Source organism: Grampus griseus (genome assembly GCF_964374135.1).
Source record: "Grampus griseus genome assembly, chromosome: 6".
Classification (NCBI taxonomy): domain Eukaryota; kingdom Metazoa; phylum Chordata; class Mammalia; order Artiodactyla; family Delphinidae; genus Grampus; species Grampus griseus.
Window position 1 is genome coordinate 63106749 of NC_139000.1, and position 22940 is coordinate 63129688.

At 36.2% G+C, this 22940-nt stretch overlaps 1 protein-coding gene across 8 annotated transcripts in view; it reads right to left on the reverse strand.

Annotated features, from left to right (window-relative positions):
• NFIB (nuclear factor I B) overlaps nt 1–22940 on the reverse strand; it is a 234883-nt gene that overhangs the window by 88864 nt on the left and 123079 nt on the right. For all 8 annotated transcript variants that reach the window (XM_082657076.1, XM_082657075.1, XM_082657074.1 and 5 more), the window contains one exon: nt 12089–12142. In XM_082657076.1, coding sequence (XP_082513202.1) covers nt 12089–12142 — 54 coding nt within the window. The remainder of the gene's footprint in view (nt 1–12088; nt 12143–22940) is intronic.

Here is a 22940-nt window from a genome sequence, read left to right on the forward strand (position 1 = left end):
GTTTAAAATGGGCTAAGGACTTGAATAGCCTCTTCTTCAAAGAAGATACACAAATGGCCAACAGGCATATGGAAAAAGGCTCAACATCACTAATAATCAGGAAATGCAAATTAAAGTTAAAATAAGATGTCACTTCATACCTGTCAGGATGGCATTATCAAAAAACAAAAAAAGACAGTAAGTGCTGTGGAGAATGTGGAGAAACTGGAACCCTTGCACACTGTTGGTAAATGCAAAATGGTGCAGCCACTATGAAACATAACATGGGTGTTCCTTCCTCAAAAAATTAAAAATAGAATTACAATACGATCCAGAAATCCCACCTCCAGGTATGTATCGAAATCAGGATCTCAAAGAGATATGTGCACTCTCACGTTCACTGCAGCGCTATTCATAATAGCGAAGATGTGGAAACAACCTCAATGTCCATCCACAGATGAATGGACAAAGAAAATATGGTATATTCATACAACAAAATACTGTTTAGCCTTTTTTTAAAGGAAATTTTGCTATATGCAACAACATGAATGAATCTTGAGGACATGATGCTAAGTAAAATAAACCAGTCACAGAAAAACAAACGCATGTCCATCTATATGAGGTACCTAAAATAGTCAGTATCATAGAATCAGAGTAGAACGGTGGTTGCTAGGGGCTGGGACAAAGAGGAAATGGGGAATTGCAATCAACAGGCAAAAAGTTTCCCTTTGATCAAGATGAATAAGCTCTAGAGATCTGTTGTACAACATTGTAACTAGAATCACTTAAAAATTTCTTAAGAAGGCAGATCTCATGTTAAGCGTTCTTGCCACAATCAAATTTTTAAAAAAATTAAAGCAAGGATAAAGTTTCAGTAGAGCGTGGTCAGGTGAACCAAATAAATGTTCAAGAATACGGAAGCAGGAATAGAATGGAAAGGAAACACTGGACTCAGGTCATAAAAAGTTAATTTAATGAGAATCATTTCAAGTGGGGACAGAAGTCCAATTGCAGGAGAAATTAAGTAGAAATTTTAGTCTTTTATATCATGTCATGAAAAAGAAGAGCAAGATGGGTCACTTGGTTGAAGGGGGTTGTCTGAATGAGGGACAAAATATGCATTTTTTTTTTTTTTTTTTATTTTGCGGTACGCGGGCCTCTCACTGTTGTGGCCTCTCCCGTTGCGCAGCGCAGGCTCAGCGGCCATGGCTCACGGGCCCAGCCGCTCCGCGGCATGTGGGATCTTCCCAGACCAGGGCACGAACCCGTGTCCCCTGCATCGGCAGGCGGACTCTCAACCACTGCACCACCAGGGAAGCCCAATATGCATTATTTTTAAAGTAAGAAGTTGTCAGGAAGAAGTTAATAGAGTAAGGGAGATATACTGAGAGGACCAGGAAAAGTAAGGGACAGAGAACATTTTCAGTGGAGAGAGACAAGTTGGTAGTTTCAGAAAGAAGGAGCACTATGGAAAGGCAAGTAGGAAAAATATTTATACAATGTGAATACAAGAGACTAAGATATAAAGTGTTGCCAGGGGAAAAGCAATCTCAAAAGATACATTTGTACTCTTTCTCTTGTCATTATTAAAAACTATGTAACAAAATTTCATTCCACGTTTCCTGGCAGGCCAAAAGGCTTACTTTAGGAAAAAAGGACTACCTTAAAACTCAAATTCTATTCCACCGTGAGACTTGAAAATATCTGTTTCTTTTGTCTCTTTTATGTAACCTCTAACATCCTACTCTTATGCATCTTATGATCTGTGACTCTGTTTATGTCATCTAGGGGAGTGCAGTGTGAAAATTCAACACATTTCTATTGGGATTCACAACAAATGATACTTCTTGCAGAAAGTCTTCTTGATCAACCCAGCTGGAAGAGGAAGTAGGATGAAAGAGCCCTCCCTTTTACCTTTTACCAAGCACCTGCTACTTGCCAGGTATGTTCTCTCATGTAATGTTTACAACTGGCATGGGTATAATTGACTGTGCTGAGTTCCAGAGAAGGGGGCTGATTTGGTCACGGCCCTCATGATCACTGTAAAACTTAGAACCTTGATTCAGGGGAAATTTTTAATTCCAACGTTCATATTCGTTGCACTTCACTACACTCCTTACACAATGGCTGGAAACAGTATTTCACAACTTCGAACTCCCATGACACTTGAGTTGTAGCACTAAGTAATATTAGGTTTCCACAATATGTATAGAATATTGTATGTACTTATGGGCTGAAACTTTGGGGAGAGCAAGTTTTATGTGTAACTCACTTTTCAATCTTCCACAGCATTTAGTCTAATGCCATGAACAAAATAGATGCCCATTAAATATCTGTGGCTGAAAAATCTACCTACAGACAGCTCTTTCAGGGCTGTTTATTGTTCTTGGTGTGGAATGGTGGAGGACAAATGGCTGTCTCTACTCATATAGAGCTGAACCAATCCACGCCCTGTCTCCTGGAATGTAGTATTTAATTCTGAGCTCAGCAACCAGTTGGCACTCAATTAGTAGTATTCATGGCCTACCAGGGTGGATAATTGGGGCGATATAGATAAACCCGCTTCTTTCATGTCCTTATAAAATATTCCTAAATTGTCTTTCTTTTCCCCCCAAAACTAATATTACAAGTGATCAGACTGGACCCATTGTAGAGGCTGGGCACGGTGCCAACTGCGATGTAGATCAACTTTTGAGGAGTGAGTTATACATGAGCAGCCATAATGCAACCTGCAAAAATAAGTAGCTGAGGACTATTGCCTCCTGGACCTTTTAAGATTCATCTGCTAACAAAACTCATTACCTATCCTCTCCTCCTTTACTCTGAGTTCCAACCTAAATTTGAACATTTAAGAACTTTACTAATGGGATGTCTTCAAAAAAGTTAGAGGATAAAGAAGAAAAATGTCTCTGAAACAAAATCTATTAGGAAAAAAATCCTTTGATTTTTGTACTGACTCCCATGGACTTCATTCTCAAATTACTTAAAAGCTTTACCTATTGTGTTGGCCCAAAAGTTTGTTTGGCTTTTTCCATAACATCTTATGAAAAACCCAAACGAACTTTTGGGCCAACCCAATATGATGTCAGGTCTTACCACAGTTAACCCATCCTTTTACTGTCTTTCTATTTATACTTTTATGACTAGAAAGCCTGTTTATAGTCTGTTGCATATTGTAAAGAGCCGAAGTTTAGAATCAAGTATCATGAAATAGTGCATTACCCCCCATAAAAAAAGTTGATTCTGGTGGATATGATAAATAAGGATATGAGAATGAGTGGGCATGAACTTATTAACTGAGGAGTGAATGGACTGTTATTAAAAAAAAAAGTCAGAGTGAATTTTCCCCTTTCTTTGACCTTGAACACGATATTCTAAGATAAAACATGCTCTATGAGGTCATGCAGGGCCTATGCAAATATATCTGCCTTCATACGCAAATAGCAGAGAAAAATGTTGTATTATTTCTGTAACTATTAGAGAGTACTGTTTGTCCCAAATGCTAAATTTTGACAAAAACAAAGTGAAAAGTCAAACAAACGTAGGCCCTAGTGATCCCTGCAGATGATGACTACAACTGCAGATGCTAGTTTTCTTGATAATTATTTGGTTGGTTTTCATTAGTTTCATGACAACCATTTGGTAGCTTCAATCTCAGTATCTATAAAGTAGAGTAGGGGAGAAATCAACCTCAAAATTTGTTTGATTTAAAAATTTTCTTAAATGCAAGACCAGCATATTATTATAGTTAATGATACTATTACGGGTCAAAGGAGAAATCAAAAGAGAAATAAAAAAACACCTTGAGACAAATGAAAATGGAAATGGAACACACCAAATTTTATGGGATTCAGCAAAAGCAGTTCTAAGAGGAAAGTTATTGTGACAAAAGTCTATCTCAAGAAATAAGAAAAATCTAAAATAACCTAAATATACACTCAAGGAACTAGAAAAAACAACAACCAAAGCCCAAAGTTAGTAGAAGGAAGACAAAACAAAGATTAGAGCAGAAATAAATGAAATAGAGACTAAAATGATAATAGAAAAGATCAATAAAATTAAGAGCTGGTTCTCTGAAAAGATAAACAAAATTGATAAACTTTTATCTAGACTTACCAAGAAAAAAAGATAGATGCCTTAAATAAATAAAATCAGAAATGGAAGAGGAGACATTACACCTGGTACCACACAAAGTATCATAAGAGACTACAACGAACAATTATACTCTAGCAAATTGAACAACCTAGAAGAAATGGACAAATTCCTAGAAACATACAACCTACCAAGAGTGAATTGTGATGAAATAGAAATTCTGAACAGACCAATTACTAGTAAGGATATTTAATCAGTAATCCAAAACCTCCCAAAGAAACAAAAGTCCAGGAACAGACTGCTTCACCAGTGAAATTTTTTTGGACATGTATTTCCTTGTTTAGAAATTTCTAACAGAGCTTCCCTGGTGACGCAGTGGTTAAGAATCTGCCTTCCGATGCAGGAGACACAGGTTCAAACCCTGGTACAGGAGGATCCCACATGCCACGGAGCAACGAAGTCCATGTGCCACAACTACTGAGCCTGCGTTCTACAGCCCGCAAGCCACAACTACTGAAGCCCACATGCCTAAAGCCCATGCTCCACAATAAGAGAAGCCACCGCAATGAGAAGCCCACGCACAGCAACGAAGACCCAATGCAGCCAAAAATTAATTAATTAATTTTTTAAAAGATGTTAAAAAACAAAAGAAATTTCTAACAGAGCTATCATTAAGTACCTTTGTCAGGAGATGCCTACAAGAATCTAGATTGGAAAACGGGGACAGGCAAGACTGTCAGCTCTTCTTGCAAATCCACACAACATTGGGACAATCAGCCCAGCCTTTAGGTGCAAGGTGATGGATCACCCAAGGTACAGCCCAGCATCCCCCATGTGCAGATCTAGATGAACAGCAGGAAACTTCACAGGTGTAGATTTCAAGTGCAACCCCAAATGACGAATGACTTTCTTTGGTAGTGCCCAAACAAGACACCAGAACAGAATCTGTAGAAAATCAAATCTATCATGATCAGCATTCCTACCTGAATGCAGTTAACCTACCAAACATTCAAAGAAGAATCAATACAATCCTTCTGAAACTCTTCTAAAAAAATCAAAAGCATGTCCAAAGTCACGTTATGAGGTTAGCATTACCTTGGTACCAAAATCAGATAAGGATGTCACAGGAACAGCAATAACGACAAAAATTATAGGCCAATATCCCTCATGTACATGGATGCAAAAATCCTCAACAAAGTATCAGCAAAGCAAATTCAACAATACGTTAAGAGGATCATACACCATGATCAAGTAGGATTTATTCCAGTGGTGCAAGGATGGTTCAATAACCACAAATGATATACTACATTAAGGAATGAAGCATAAAAATTATTTGATCATCTCAATAGATGCGAAAAAAATTTCTGACAAAATTCAACATCCATTCATGATGAAAACTCTCAACAAAGTGGGTACAGAGAAAATGTACCTCAACATAATAAAGACCATATATGCAATCCAACAGCTAACATCACACTCAATGGAAAAGCTGAAACCTTTTCCTCCAAGATCATGAACTAGACTAGGATTCCCACTCTCTCCAGTTTTACTCAACATAGTACTGGAAGTCCTAGCCAGAGCAATTAGGAAAAGAAGAAGAAGAAGAAAAAACAAAAGAAATAAAAGGCATCCAAACTGTAAAGGAAGAAGCAAAACTGGCACTATTTGCAGATAACATGATATTTTATATAGAAAACCCTAAAACTCCATCAGAAAACTGTTAGAACTAATAAATAAGTTACAGGACATAAAATCAATACTCAAAACTCTGTTGCATTTCCATACATTAATAATGACCTAAAAGATAAAGAAATTAAGAAATAAGGAAACAATCACATTTACAATTACATCAAAAAGAATAAAATATCTAGGAATAAATTTAACTAAGGAGTTGAAAGAACTGTATATTGAAAACTACAAGACGTTAATGAAAAAAATTGAAAAAGACACAAATTAATGGCAAGATATTCTGTGCTCATGGATTATGATAAATAATATTGTTAAAATGTCCATACCACCCAAAGCAATATACAGATTCTATGCAATCCCTATCAAAACTGCAATGGTGGGCTTCCCTGGTGGCACAGTGGTTGAGAGTCCACCTGCCGATGCAGGGGACGCGGGTTCGTGCCCCGGTCCGGGAAGATCCCACATGCCGTGGAGCGGCTAGGCCCGTGAGCCATGGCTGCTGAGCCTGCACGTCCAGAGCCTGTGCTCCGCAACAGGAGAGGCCACAACAGTGAGAGGCCTGCGTAACGCAAAAAAAAAAAAAAAAAAAAAAAAACTCCAATGGCATTTTTCACAGAAATAGAAGTTATAAAATTTATATGGAACAAAAAGAGATCCCTAATAGCCAAAGCAGTCTTGAGAAAGAAGAACAAAGCAGGAGGCATCTCTCCCTGATTTCAAACTATATTACAAAGCTATAGTAATTAAAAGAGTGTGGTATTAACATAACACAGACATACAGATCAATGGAACAGAATAGAGAACCCAGAAATAAACCCACATATATACGGTCAATTAATTTTTAACAAAGGAGCCAAGCATATACAATGGGAAAAGGACAGTCTCTTCAATAAATGGTGTTGGAAAAATTGGACAGGAGCCAGATGCAAAAAAATGAAACTGGACCACTATCTTATTGTACTCAAAAATTAACTCCAAATGGATTAAAGACTTGAATGTAAAACCTGAAACCATAAACCTTCTAGGAGAAACACAGTAAGCTCCTTGACATAGACCTTGGTAATGATTTTTTAAAATCTGACACCAAAAGCAACAACAACAAAAGAAAAATAAACAAGTGGGACTACATCAAACTAAAAAGCTCTGCATAACAAAGGAAACTATCAACAGAATGAAAGGCAACTTACTGAATGGGAGAAAATATTTGTAAATCATATATCAGATAAGGAGCTAATATCGAAAATACTTAAAGAACTCATACAACTCAACAGCAAAAAATCAAACAATCTGATTTTAAAAATGGGCAGATCTGAATAGATGTTTTCCAAAGAAGACATACAGATGGCCAATGCAGGTACATAAAAATATGCTCTACATCTTTACTCACCAGGGACATGCAAATTGAAACCACAATGAGCTATCACCTCACACTTGTTAGAATGGCTATTATCAAAAAGACTAGAAATAACAAGTGTTGGAGAGGTTACAGAGAAAAGGAAACCCTTGCGCTCTGTTGGTGGGAATGTAAATTGGTAGAGCCACTATGGAAAAGAGAATGGAAGTTACTCAAAAAATTAAAAATAGAACTAGCATATGATCCACAGATTCCATGTCTGAGTATTTATCCAAAGAAAATGAAAACACAAATTCCAAAAGATATATGCACCCCCATGTTCTTTACAGCATTATTTACAATAGCCAAGAAATGGAAACAACCTAAGTGTCCACTGATGGGTAAATGGATAAAGAAATTGTGGTATGTATGTGGTACATACATACAATGGAATATTATTCAGCCATAAAAAAGAACAAAATCTTGGGCTTCCCTAGTGGCGCAGTGGTCGAGAGTCTGCCTGCCGATGCAGGGGACGCAGATTTGTGCCCTGGTCCAGGAAGATCCCACATGCCATGGAGCAGCTGGGCCTGTGAGCGATGGCCGTTGAGCCTGCGCGTCTGGAGCCTGTGCTCCGCAACGGGAGGGGCCACAGCAGTGAGAGGCCCATGTACAGCAGAAAATAAATAAATAAATAAAAAGAACAAAATCTTGCCATTTGTGACAACATGGATGGACCTTGAGGGCATTATGCTAAAGTGAAATAAGTTAGAGAAAGGCAAATACTGTATGATCTCTCTTATATATGGAACATATATAAATATAAATTAAAATAATATCTTAAATGTAAGATGAGCATATTGCTATAGCTGATACACCTTATTTAACTTATTCAATTATTTTTGTAATTCCATTTTTGTTCCAGGTAGGATATAAGGTGGCTTATTTGACATTTACCCAATATATGATCTTAATGGTCCCCAGAGGTTTTGCCCCACTATACACAAAAGCTGCCCCACAAAACAGCACAAGCATCCTACAAATTTTGCAAAAAAGAAAAGTAGGATAAGTCCATGTCATTCTAGGTCAGAAAGCTCTGGTTAATGATACTTGGAATGCTTCAGAAGTTTTCATCACAGAATTTGCAAAGTGTCCTAAGATTCAATGTTTCTTTGTTATATTTCCTGCCAAGAGAGAGCTCCCCACAAACCTACAGTCTTCCTGAACTCCAAGAAGAGGCATCCACTTCTAGCTGGCTTAGAGGCAAAATCAAACTTCTAGATTGCCTTGTTTTCCTTGGATATCAAGCACTCCAGCATTAGGTAACTGATTAAGATTGGGAAGTCTAAAAGTTCATAGCCCAAGGGATGTAGAGACACAAAATAATATAGCAAGTCAAAGTTCATTTCAAAAGATTATAATCCAATCACACACATCTTCTAAAAGCGAAAGTAGAGGTTTTAATCATTGTAAATAAAATTAGGTCTGTGTCTAAGTTCTTAAATTAATGGTTTGCTCTCCTTTGCTCCACAACAGTTGTTTGCTATAGTTGAAAGAGGACTCTTGCAGGTCTACTGCTTAGAAGGGATTAATTTACTGTTCAGAAAGAAGTATCTAGATATAAACATATAACTTTTGACCCCAACATAAATAAGAGAAATGTGCATCATACAAAAAATGAAGTAGCCTAGTGGTTCTTGACCAAAATAACAATGTCATGTCCTTGGACAAAGTCAGACCTTTTGGACACCTTAGCCCAGAAAAGAGTATGGTGCCCATCCCCACTATGTAACAAAGAATAAATACAAAAAATTAAATCACGAAATAGTATAAGGAAATACTGCAAAGACTATTTAAGTGCTTTTAAAATAGTAAAATAAACCTACTTAAGCTCTTTTAAAAATAAGTAGCAAATATTCTTCCTCCCCAAAAATGAGTCGCTTTTGTTCAAATGCACGTGATTAGCTTGCTAACTAAGTACAAATCCCAATCAGGAAACACAAATTAAAAACTAAAGGCCTATCTGTAGACTCCATACTACAGTCTGAAGAACCTTAAGGTCACCCTTCAGAAGTTCTTCTGAATCAGATAGTCATGTCTGATGCTGGAGAAAACCCAAGCCAGAGGGATGCCCAGTTTGTAGGAGACCCATGCATCTGTACTTATAGAATGACTGGATGTGATCCCACCTTCATGTCAACAGTGGTAAACTGATTTCAAAGGGCCTTTACTTCCAAAAGGGCCTGAATTTTTGCCATCTCTTCCCAAGCTGTTATGAAATAAACACAGAAGTAGATGGTGGCAATGTCCAGGGGTTGCACATCTCCCAGTGGAAAACTACTAGTGACAAGAAAGAGCTGGAACTCAAGGCAATCTTTTTCAAAAGTTTACTTTCTCTTTGTTATAACAATACAAACAGCAAAGTGATTCGACTGTTTCATTGCTCATGGTAGTAGATTGAATTTGCCTGTAAATGTATCATGCCTACTTGATACGGTAATTCAGAGATTTCACATTTCAGCCAAAGCCAGAAAACAGAGATGAAAAGAGCCTCCAAGAGATAAATTATGCTCTAAAAATACCAAACATGCTTATACTTATGAAAAGAGCTTTTAATAATAAGTATAATTTATCCCAATTGACTGCAAAACAAAAACCTTAATAAGTTATGATTTTTCGCATTTCCAGTTAGATACTATTTAATATTTCTAGTGATTTGATTTATGTCAAGTTATTACAGAACAAACTCTTACTTCCATCAAACAGAATTCCTTCATAATCTCTAAGGTTAAGTCCATAATATAATGATACACAAAGCATGTTGAAACGATAGAATGCTTCTGAATCATCAAAGAAAATTCTAATTTTATTCCACTTAATTTTGATATTTTATGTTTCATTATATTCTATCTCTGAAAAACTGGTAACAATTGTACAATTTACATATACATAATATTCAACTAATCATAATATATATTTACCTACAACGTTCCAGTTTTCAGACATAGTTCACAAAAGGTTTGATTTCCAAGGAAAATTTAAGAGGGAAAATAATAGAGATGCTTTATCTTGATTGTTTCTGCTACCCATATTATATGTAAACAGATAAATTAATAGGTGCTACACTGAATGTAGTAAAGAAAATTTAACCAAGCTTCTCAACAAATATTGAAAAATCATATTCTGTCATTATATAACTATTCAGAGATTATTCATTCAGCTCAAGTAGAGAACATTTTAAGTGAGTATGATTCTTTCTGTACATGTTCAGAAATGCATTTCAAACAATAACAGCTTTATTAATTTCAAACCAAGCTGTCATTCAAATGCAAAGAGCATATCCTTTGTTTAGTCTGACTTAACAATGCTTATCAACTCTTTTTCTAATAAAGGTCCCCCTCCCTGCCAGTTCTTTGTAAAATGAGTGAAGAAGCTTTTAAAAAATGTTTGGATACAATTCGCTTTTGGTTATCATGCTACACAGAGAAAACATTAATAACTAAAAAGAAGAAATTTTAGTAAAGTTGAAGACATTACAAGCTAATAAATTTTCTCAAGTTCAGAAAATTTCTGACAAATTTTATTATATTCTAAATAGCTCGCTTTCTTGGCCCCATCCACACAAAAAATAAAATAATCAATTTAACTGGAAGTTACATTTAAAATTTTTCAGTTTTTTCAATGTTTTGCTACCAATTTTTAGTCATATTAAATGACTTGGATGAAAGTAAAGAAAAATCAACTTAGTATACATTTTATATCTATACTTAATTAGAATATTTTATCTTTGAAGGATATACTACTTTTGTCATACAATCTGATTTTGTACGATACAGAATAAGTTAATATGCAGTTGGAAAATTTTTTTCGAAGATAAAAATAGAGAACAAAATATAAGCAAGACTCAGAAAGAAAAAAATATATTCTGTTTTGACTTTGCATTTTTACTTACATATTTACTTGTTATATCTTTCTAACATCGTTTTAAAGCAAGAATGCTCTGACACATTTTCTTGTAGTTTTGAGGGTTCTTCAGCCTCACATTAGCAAAGTATTATGACAGGAAGACCAAGCAATTAAGGACCTAAAACTAAGTCTACCTGTGGAAACTTTTATGATTCCCTTTTATAAATTTGGGGGTCTATTTTCAATGAAAAGCCAAATGAGATCATTTTGGAGGTGGAGGTTATATGTGGTCAGTTTGAATTTTTTTACCTGTTTGTTTTGTTTTTGCTGCATTCTTTTACTAAAGTCACAGATATAATTAAAATTTTTATGAGATTAAAATATTAGAAACTCTTCTTTGCACTAGTTTTTATCTCATGAGAAGAGATACTACTCCTAAATCAGTCAAAATTCTATATCTGCAGCTTTAGGAAAAACAAAACCATGAAGACAGTATGGTTTCTTATAAAAGCCATTTTCAGATCTGGAACAACTTCTGAAAATAAAGAGAGTATTCGACATACATTATACTAAAGGAAAAGTCTTACTTTCATTATTTCCTGATTCTTGGAATCCCATTAAAAACATTATGGAATAAAAACTCATTTGCAAAAATCCCGCATGAAGACATAACCACTACCACCACAACCTACTTTTTAAAGTAATGAGATTTGATAAACTATAATAAGAGTATGAAAAATTATACTTTTTCCTGTGCATTTTAAAAGAAAGATTAGAAGGATTTTTGGCTTTTCAAACAACAGTGACTTTTAGCACCTGAAAGATATACAGCTATAAAATACATGCATATTCATTTTCAAAGAAACACCAACAAAAAGTAAAACATTAGTGATTAGGTACATACTGATGACGCCAATGTGGAAGTATGTGCCACTGTGAAGGGCCTAAAAAGAATCACATCTTGTCCTGATCATACCTGCCTGCCAGAACAAAATAGGCAGCTGACCAATTACGGGGTGTTTATCTATACAGTGGTACCTTTGTTCTCCAACAATGTCAGATTGCAAACGTCCTGGAACACATATTTACCTGGAGGATTCTTGGCAGGATCATTGTGGCTTGGACTTCCTGATTGTCCAGAATCTGTAAAGAAATCACAGAAAATGTTTTCTTTTTAATTTGTTTTGAAAGAATTTCACAATCCTCAGAAGGACTTAAAAAAATTTTTTTAACGTAGAACAATGAAGTCGAGTGTTTGAATAAAGTATACTTTCCTAAGCCTTTCAGGAGCAATGTTTTATTTATTAAACTAGAGGAACATCTATATATATATATTTTTTTTTTTTCGAGAGGAAAAAAGTAGCGATCTCTAATATTTGTGGGGTAGGGCAAGGCTTTTTTAAAACAAAAGGTCTGGCGACGAAGCCACTAAAGGTGGTTTGAAGGTTGGGCCTGTCAGGAGCAGTAGGAAATAAAGCAGATACATTCCCTAAAAATGCAATCTGAGTGTAATTAAACATGCTTTTTAAAAAAAACCTGAAAATGTTTTTATTCAATGAGTAAAAATACATAGAAACTAGAGTCCGTTTTTCCAGGATTTCAATCGCATACACACATATCCACTCCAATAATCCCCCAACCTACTGGATCCAGGCCCAGGTTTGACTGCATCCCATGATAGCAATCGATTTGCAAACACCAAGAAAAGCATAAATTACTAGGTAGAAACCATCACGGCTTTGTGGAGAGCAAATTGTTGGATCAATTTAATTTCCATCTGTGATAGACGGACAGACTCGGCAGATAAGGAGGAAGAGATCAATGCAGAATATCTGAATTTCCTATCCCACATCGTTCTTCATCGATGCTACAGAAAGGAACATGGAAGCTACAGTACTGTTAAACATGCCTTTCCTAACTAACCTGACACTGTTGTGTTTTGCTCACTCCCCTTTCCTCCATGTCCCCTCTGCATTTATCTATGTCATTTGCGCCATACTATTATACACTTACTTGCAAGTTGCTTTGTACTCTTCTTTTATTGGTTCTAGTATTTAAGTTTTGTCTCCCCAACTAAACTGCATGCTCCTAAGCAGAGGCAGAGATTCTGTCTACTTCTTTTGTGTTTTCCTCAGTGTGCTGTTCACGGCTGTGAATGCACTGGGCTGGATGGTTCAGATGCAGCAGCTTTCTTTGCTTGCCTAGAAAAGGCAATTTGGAACTTGATAGTGAATTTCAACAAAATTTCATAGGCGGCCACAGACAAGTCTCTTTCCTGAAACCTGGCCATTATACCCAAGACAGGATCCAGTCTTATTTAAGCAGAAAAATCTTATGCTGGTTTTTTCAGCAGAGTTATTCTGCTCTTCTACTCAAGTTATTAACATACTGCAACTGCTGCTTCTACTATTAACTGCAAGGACATTCTGTTGACTTCTTTCTGTATAAAACTTGGTTATTTATTTCTGCCCTTTGCCTCATGCCTGCTAACTAGATTTAATACTGAGATCGGAACTGTGCCCCTTCATCCCATTTCCTTGTCTTTTTTCTTTTTCTTTTCTTTCCTTTTTTTTTTTTTTTTGTCCTAGAACAGTTTTTATAAAATCTCAGTAAATATATTTAATGATTCCCACATTATCCTCCAATTTATTTCTTATTTCCCCAAATGGAAAAGAAACCGGTCAGGACTACTCTTGCAATCTCAGTTCTGGCTAGAGCCTTCTACAGATAGTCAAAGAGAGTTAGGTACTCTCCAAAAGGTTTGTCTCATCTCCCATGAATTCTATTAGTTTTTCTGGAATTGAGGCAAGACTCAGTGACTTATAACTTAGGAGATCAATCTTTCTCTTTCTTTATTCCCATAAAAGATGGCCCAATACTGGCTACTTTCCAGGCATGGAGTATGACAGTTACATAAAAAAAGAAAAATTATATGATTTTGCTATAGCCTCAGCTATTTTTGCCTTGAGTTCCTCTGACAAATGTCCCCCAGAATTGACATGACATTCCAGCTTAATTTCTCAAGTGACTCTTAACATTTTGAGAAGTTCCATTTATGCAGTGTGTACCCACTGACCAGAGCCTCCCCACATTTTATTTTTCCCTGTAAAGCTACTTCACATTTATGGAGGTCTAGATATTGATCCCCCATGGCGGCTAATGACACCTTCACGATGACACAACATGAGGTAAATTAGGGCTGTCATCAGAGGACATGAGCTGTCCACTCTAGGTGAGCCTTAGTATTTTTAGTTAAATCAACTTCAAAACAGAACCACAAAATTCTTTCCCAACATCTTGTTGCTGAAATTTGGATCCAGTAAAGAAAAATGTCTCTTCCATTCCTGAGAAAGTATTCAGTTAGAACAATGACACCCCATTACCACAACATCCCATGTGGAAAACCCTAATTTTTTTCTGCTTCAAATTACCCTTTCCCCCTATTTCCAACAACTGCAGACCAACTTCTTCAACTGAAATAAAAATGTAATTTCTGAAAAATAACCCACAAACATTTGAGGGAAAGCTAAAGTAGACCCTAAATTTGAGGCATACACTTGCTTTTAATAATAATAATTCCACTTTCTAAAATAATCTGGCATTTACTGGCACACATGACAGATTTTTCCCTCGTAGTCCAACGTCTGTGCCCTCTCATGCAGTAAACAGCATATACTGGATCCCCAAAACACAAAAGAGGCCCCCTCAAGGAACGAGCAAAAGAACACTTACTTTTCCAACTGTAAATTCTAACACTCTAATCTACTTTTAACTCTTATGTCACCTTATATCGGTCACTTCATTCCAACTGCTGGAAAAGGAAGTAACCAGGGAGTCACAGTGGGCAGAGAAACCAAAAATGAACTGTTATTGTGGTGAACTTCAGAGAAAGAATTACTTAGACCACATCTAAAACCCTTCCAATTCACCACCTAGGTCAAATTACTCTATACCCAAAGGTTTTCCTTAACTGCTTCCATCATTTGCTCAAGTCGTGTGTATGTGTGTGTACTTCATATGTTACAGCGAATCCCGGCTCTGTCCCTCACTAGTAATGTGATCTTATACAAAATTACTTAACTCTTAGGGCCTTGGAGTCCTGCTCTTTAACTGTAATGCTACCTACCTTATAGAATCATTGCAAAGATTTTACTATATAAAACGTCAAGTACTGGTCAGACACATCTTACACAATCAATAAATGAAAGCTATTATTAAACAGAAAAGACACACTCAAAAAATGACTAATATTTTTAACGGACTGACTCTCAGGAAGAAAGGGAGAAAAGGGATATGACTAAATTTGTCCATCCCAGTGTAAGCATCTAAAACTGTCCGTGGTGAATCAACTGAAGACGGACGAGCGTGTGCCCTCTTGAATTCCTCTGTAAGTGCTTTAGTCCCACCCTCCCCAAAAGGGAGGAAGGCAGTGCTGCCATTTCGAGGCTCTCAGGGAGCTGTCATGCTCAAAAGCCAGGAGATACCAGCCATGTGACGAAAATTACCTTCTAGAAGACTGAAGTCTTTGAAGAAGGAGGGCGGTAAGAATGGGACTGTGAGGTGCCCAGCACACTCAGTCTTGAGGCTAGAAAGATTTTGATGCAGTGGAGAAAAAAGGAGGGGAAGGGGTCTTGAAGGCAGCAGACCTAAACCAGTCCTCTGTCATTCCCCCCACATTTTATTTCCTCTTCCCTGATCTCATTCTATAACTTCTACATTTCTTTGTCTGTCTCTTTCTGACCTGACTGGACAGAAAGTAGGATTGAAATACATTTTGCATATTTTCCAACATTTGTGTTTTAAAAGTGTGAATTAAACATATTATATTTCTTCTAGGAAACAGAAGAGTTAATGAAACCATTTCTAAATTAATGCTTTTAAAACTCAATCAATTCCTCCCTCCCCCAGGTTAAAGATTCTCTAGGAATAAGTAAAGGTTCTCATCCTTACATGGTCCTTATTAACTTTCCTTCAATCTTTCCATCCACTCCTTTTTAAAAAGTAGCCAATCTTTCATGGCTCTTCTAATATCTAAACTTTACCTAAGGAGTAACCAAGTTTCTCTAATGACACAATTTTATGGAAGATCCTGGGATACTTAAGTGATCTAAATGGCTTGTACAAAGTTACAAGGCAACTATTAAAACATGTGTTCTCTACATGGGCCACCCATTCAGACACACTGCCTCTTGAGTGGTTATGATGCAATCTTAAAATCATGCAAATCCAAATGACCTTTCACTCAATTCAAGATTTCTGGGAACTTTATCTTCCCCTAATCTCCCTCCTCCTTCCCACCATTTACCAATATATTCAAAACCTTCTTCAGAAATTTAAAAAAACCTTTAGCTAGTCTTTTTAACTGAAGTTGGAAATAATTATTATTATCATTGAAGTCTATACACTAATTGATGCTTTAGAAAGAGGCCAACTCTAAAAACTTTAGTTTGGATTTTCATTGCTAAACTGAGGAAATTCTAATGTTCTACTGATAATCTAATGGAAGTCCAATGAAATGTCTGTTAAACATATAAGATAATAAATACATACTGACCTGTTAAATGTTTGTATTAAGTACTAACATGCTTGGGGGGAGGGATGTGGAGGGGGATGAACTCAATTAACTGATGTGGTTGGATCATCACAACTATGAAAGGTTTTTTGAAGGTCATTCATGTAAGTTTCAATTAAGTGAGAATAAGATTTATGAAGCACGTTCTGTATTCCAGTTACTAATGTTTGGAACATATTAGGTTCTCCATAAATGTGTATTAAATTTCCATTTAATTTACAATAATGAGCTTTAACATATTGTTTTAAAAAGAATATACCTTCTATGCTATCTAGAAGCTCAGAGCTTGCTCAGACAGAAATGTACAAATTTAAAAAAAAATACACTGTGATAGGTGCTATAAATGAGTACATAGCAAGAGGAAATAATTAGTTCTTCCTATGATGGATGGGCAAGGGCATGTCATAAAAGATATCAGAGGGAGGTGACCTTAGGAACAGAGTCTTGAAAAATAAACAGATCTCACATCTTGCTGGTACATATTCCTCTCTACTAACAAGGCGATTTCTTCAAAACCTAAAACTGATCAAGCTTCTTCCCTGCTAAAACTCTTACATGAGTCCCAATACATACAGAAAAAAACTCCAAAATTTTAGGATGTCATTCAAGGCACTTTGATCTGGCCCCTACCAACACCTGGGTCATACATTAGCCTTTCAGTTCCATGTGTGTCACCTCCATTTGATGCCCCTGAGTCCTTGCACGCAGTGTCCGTCTTTTTTCTCCCTAAAGTCCTCCATGTTGAGGTCATCCCTTTTAGATTCTGAACTATATGAGGGCAGGGATACTGCCCTACTTAGCCTTATGGCCCTAATCTTCGGTACAGCGCCTGACACACTTGTTTAAGTCAAATGAATAGAAAACAATTGGTCTATAAACTACGGAAGTGCACAAAGAAGACTAGAAAAAAAGGAAGAAACACTAGGCATGCTGCCTCTGTGCAGAAACATCTAAAAATAAATGATAAAAATGAACTTATTTATAAAACAGAAATAGACTCACAGACATAGAAAACAAACTATGGTTACCAAAGGGGAAAGGTGGGGGAGAGATAAATTAGGAGTTTGGGATTAACAGATAAACACTACTACGTATAAAATAGATAACCAGTGAGGACCTAGTGTATAGCACAGGGAACTATATTCAAAATCTTGTAATAACCTATAATGTAAAGGAATCTGAAAAAGAACATATACGTATATATATGTATAACTGAATCATTCTGCTGTATACCTGAAACACTGAAATCAACTATACCTCAATTTTAAATAAATAAATAAGTCCTTAAGAAATTATCCAGTGGGAAAGAAAATCAAGTAGACAAACTTTTGTGACAAGGAAAGGGAATAGAGACACAATTCCCAGAGTGGGTCTCCCAGCCTAATGTAAGGCTCAGTTCTGCTTCCCTTCATTTCTGAAGGAATATTTGGAAATGGGAGGGGGTAGATAAGAGGCACTATTTTGAGTCAGAAATTAAGGTTTGGCTCTCTCCTACAAAGGGAGGAGATGCTTGTCGCGGGAGGTCCAGGGAGCAGGCCACTAGTTTGCAAGCAAAAGGCCAAGAAGCTTTTGATGACCCTTATATATAAGCTGTCTTTCTACCCAAAAATGACACATTCCAGGAATTCATTTTCTTCTCTGATACCATGACTTGAGGGGCATGATTTTTATTTATTAAAAAAAAAAAAATTTGAGAGGCATCATTTTTATTTATAATCATTCTGGTGCAAAGAAGGAATTGTACAAGGTAACCTGTCAGGTCCCTTCTGGCTCTAAAATTCTATGACTCTATAACAATATAGCTTTTATATCAAGGGATATCAGAAGAGTAAATGAAACCCACACTGTAACCTGTTAACCTACAGATAGCCTCTTGCTAGAACTAAAATTAGTCATCATGTGATAAAGGGCCCCTTTGTCATATTCTTTGGCTTTAAGCAGGTAAAGAAATAGCCCATTGTCAACTAAAGATACCATGAGAGTTTTCTAGAGGCTTAGAATAGTCCCCTTCTTTCTCTCCAAAACATTATTAACTACTGACATACTAAAATAGCATATTTTTACAAATTAAGTATATAGTATGCCAGAAAGAATCACTTAAGAAAGAGAAAAGCCAATGTAAGAAACAAACAAAAACCTGAAAGAAGGGATACAAACCCATGCACTTTATAACAGGGAAACACAAAGTTAAGACAAAAACATCCACCTTTTTCAAGGAGAGAGGAGAAAACTATTCTTCTCAGACGAATCTCCCTCTCCGTTTGTGCAAAATGTCCTGCCTCCTTCTTGGCAGTTTACTTTCTACAAGGACTGATTTCCCTGGGAGTTATAGTGAGTTAGGTTTATGTAATCACAATTCTGATTACATAATTTGCCGTATTTTTTCTGCAGCACGTTAAAGATCTATACAGCTTCAGTTTTAATGGAGGACTGTTTCATCAATTGGGATGCCACAAAACTAAAGTTTTATAATACTTCCTTCTTCCGCTCTTAAATGGTTGAGAATAACACAAAGAAAGAATCTGGGAAAATTAAGCACATTCTTATCTCTCATAAGCATGTAAATGTGCGGGAAAATGCTCATTCTCTCCTTCTCTGATTTGGTCTATCTGGCCCTTCTCAACAGGAGATTACGTTATATGGCATCCACTTCTCTGCAAAACTTGGGTAACTAGCTATCCATGGGAAGCGTTAACTCTGTCACTTGGTTAATGGAGTCCTTGACATATTTTTGCTGAGTCTGTATCCATTCCCCTAAACCCAGTTCTGAGCAGGAAGAGACATTAAACCTCTCTGAATACTTTTGACAGAACCAAAATAATATTTGGGAGACATGGTTTCTTACATATTTTCAATCATGCTTTTTAATCCATATTATTTTCCATCTGAAGACCCATACCTTCAGATCTCCCTTTTTATTGGTTAACATGGATTTTAAAATATATCTTCTATACAGCAAAACTCAGAGATTTAAAAGAGGTTGCTATACTGAGGCTCCTTACAGATAAAGTAACTTATTTAACCAAAGAAAAATACAGTACAAGAGAGTAGACAGGTACTATACCCTCTATTTCTCTTCCCTACACATTCTACTAGTTCTATTATTAAACTTTCTTTTAAAGAGCCACCTTTTTCTGCTTAACAGGAGCATTAGGTTCAAAGCATCCTATCGCAAGGATTAAAATAAGGATTTGTTTGGGCTCAAGACCAAACTTTGTTCACAAGGAATTAGCCAAAACCATAGGGCACTGAAATTTCAGGGAAAAAAAGAAAATCCCACACCCATTTGAGAGCATATCTGTTCATGCCAGGGGACAATTCACCAATGCAGATGGGAAGACCCCTGCACAAAAGTGTGAAACCTGCCAACATGTCTGACCAGAGGTTTGTATTGCTTCATTAACTAGCACCAAACCCCCGCAAATGAAAGCAGGGATAATCGTATCTGACCTTTCTGGCCTCAGATTAAGTTCAATGACTCTCTACTGATCCAGGGATTGAGTAAACCAAAGGTCACAACCAGGATCGTCTAAACTTCTTGTTTTTGAAGCCGTTAGCCTTTAGAATGTAAAGATACTATACTGGTCATTGTCAAGATTGCAAACTTTCTAGAGTGTGTTTTCAATTAAGTAAATAAAATGTGGTAATTAAATCAAGATTGCGTAATATGTTTTTGATTTGTAATCTCATTTAAATTAATTAACTGACTCAATCCCTGTTTAGTTTTTAAACTGGCCTAGTTAGGGAAAGAGTCCCTGGAAGCAAATCCAGTTTTCTATCTTTAAAAACAAGGCAAAGCAATCTGGCATACTTTAAAAATGAAAAAAAACTTAGATGCACCAGCAAAATATAAATACAGAGGCAAGGGTGTTAGCATAGAAGAAGGAGGAGTTTTATGGCATGATTTTGACTAAAAAAATAGATCTAGCACTAGAGAGAAATAAACCAAAACATTATTTATTCAAAACATTTCTTTTCCAATTTTATGAAGATTGCATGTTTGTTGGAAGCAAAACATTTCCAGCTGTATTTTAAGTTTCTGAGGAGAGTTGTAAGATTTATAATCTTTCCTAAATGCTGCCCATATCTTATAATATGAGATGAACACGCCACTGCGTACTTTAAAAAACAATTTGCCAATGCACTCTGCCACATGAAAACAATGAAGTCCTTTCCAAAACCCCACCAGATCCAGGAGGAAAAGATGAGATGAATGTTCTGTCTTTCCCATCTGGGAGACATTGTGGATTTCAGCCATACTATGTAATATAATTTTTTTTTTCCCTTGGAAACCGCGAAACCTGCATTTTATAGCAAGGTATGTAGTGCAAAGAGAATGCTGGTGAAATATGAATCTGAAAATGAAAACCAGAATGTCATCAGACTCAAGAGCATAATTGTGGAGGCAAGTTGAAAAATCAATGCAAAATTTCAACATAAACGAAATGCAACATTTGTGATCCTATCGGTCTGAAATTTTCTCTTAAAAGGAAAGCAGGGGAAAATAAATGCTCTTTTACCACCGAAATCCTGAACAGCACTAATTACACTGCCTGGCACAGTAACTTACTTATCTGCTTTATTTTGTCCTGGGGTCTTCATGCATTATTCTAAGTCCTACACCTAGCACATTCTGGGTGTACGTGGCCCTTCTGTGCTATGTCGGTTTTTTGTATTTCCCCAAAACTTAATACAATATTGTTTATCTAGATTAAAACCAGACATAAGACTTTCTAATATTTTGTTGGCAATCTTTCTTCTCAGGGAGCAGGACGTGTTTTCTCACAACTGTCTGGAGAGTCAGAACTCCTGGGTTCCATTCAGTAACTGCCAACACTTGTGCTCTGACCCTAAGCAAACCACTTCATGCCTGAATCAGTTTGTATCTTGCCCAATCACTTAAAACCGAATAAGAAAAGGTAGGAGTTTTTGGCCTTAGTCATTTCCAACAGGAATAAGAGGAAAAAAATAACTTTATACAACAGTGAAAATATGCACAAATATTTGTGCGGAAAGGCTAAGATTTGTTTTAATAGACTTTAAGGTTTAATTTCCCACACTCACACCCACCCACCCCCACCAAAAAAAAACCCTCCTAGTTAGTCCTCCTCCGTTTTCACTGTATACTTCCCCTCGAAAACACTAACAACGCAGGTAATTAAAGTTCTGCATTAGTGTACAGGTCTCCTGTTGGAGTGTAAAATTCATGGGTCAAGATACATGTTAGCCTTATTCACTGCCTGGCGTTTATATCTGCTGAATAAAGGACCACTCTTTACAGTGAACAATACCTTGATGGCTGATATCACTTAAAATACTTTTCATCTTTCTGAAATTATAATTAAATTGGCAGTAATGCCAATCGTAAGTTTTACTTGTTTGGTTATTACCTACATATAGTCTATTTTTAAGTGTCTGTGAGCTCTCTACAAATATAAATTTAGCAACTGATTCAGTCAGTGACCAAAAAGTCATATCCTTATTTTTTCCTGTGCTCATTTATTCACTGGCATGTGTTCTTAAAAAGAAATGTTTTACCTCAACAGATTTCTCCATTATTTAAGGTAAAAAGATACCTCGCCAAATCATTAAAATGTTGAAATCACGATATGAGCTTAGAGAAAAGAAATCGGTGGGTTTTTTTACATACCCTACTAGTTGTATGTCATTAATAAGTCGCCCTTGCTTTATTATTAAATCACGGCTCTTAAGTCTATGATGATGTATTCATATAAAAATAAATGTATGTATTTAATCAAAGGTGTACAATACACAGCAGAGTAACAGAGTAAGATAGAGATAATATATTTCTACCATGGTCAAGTAGATTTGTACGTCAGACGTTCATGACTGCTTTTGTTTATAAAATAATTTTATCATAATATTGGAGGGAAAAAAATCAGAGAAGTCACTTGATGAAACAGGAAGCTTGCTGATGTGGCAGATAACGGTATTAAATGTCCTAACAGTTCCTTGATAAGTGGTTCAAAGAACTTCTGTCCTCATGGTTTCAGGACAAAAGCTAATTTACCAGGAATAAAACTACTTGAAAAAGACATCATGTGAAATTTTTTTTAAAGGATAAAATGAGGAAACAAATGAGGAGATAGTAACTTCCTCCTGCAAATGAAAACTGCATGAGAGGAAAGTAACTCAATTTTACTGGTAAAATAAAAAACCAAAAAATGGCTAACGAACATGACTTTTCCTTCTTTTTTTCAAGAGAAGGGTCGGGATTATTCTGATAAGTGGAATGATATGTTTGAAAGGACTCTGAAAAGTTTGTAACTCAACAGAAATATGAAGATTTGTTATAATTTTATGGGGCAGTATTTTTTCAAATGATCATTTTAAGAGGAAAGTTAAAAA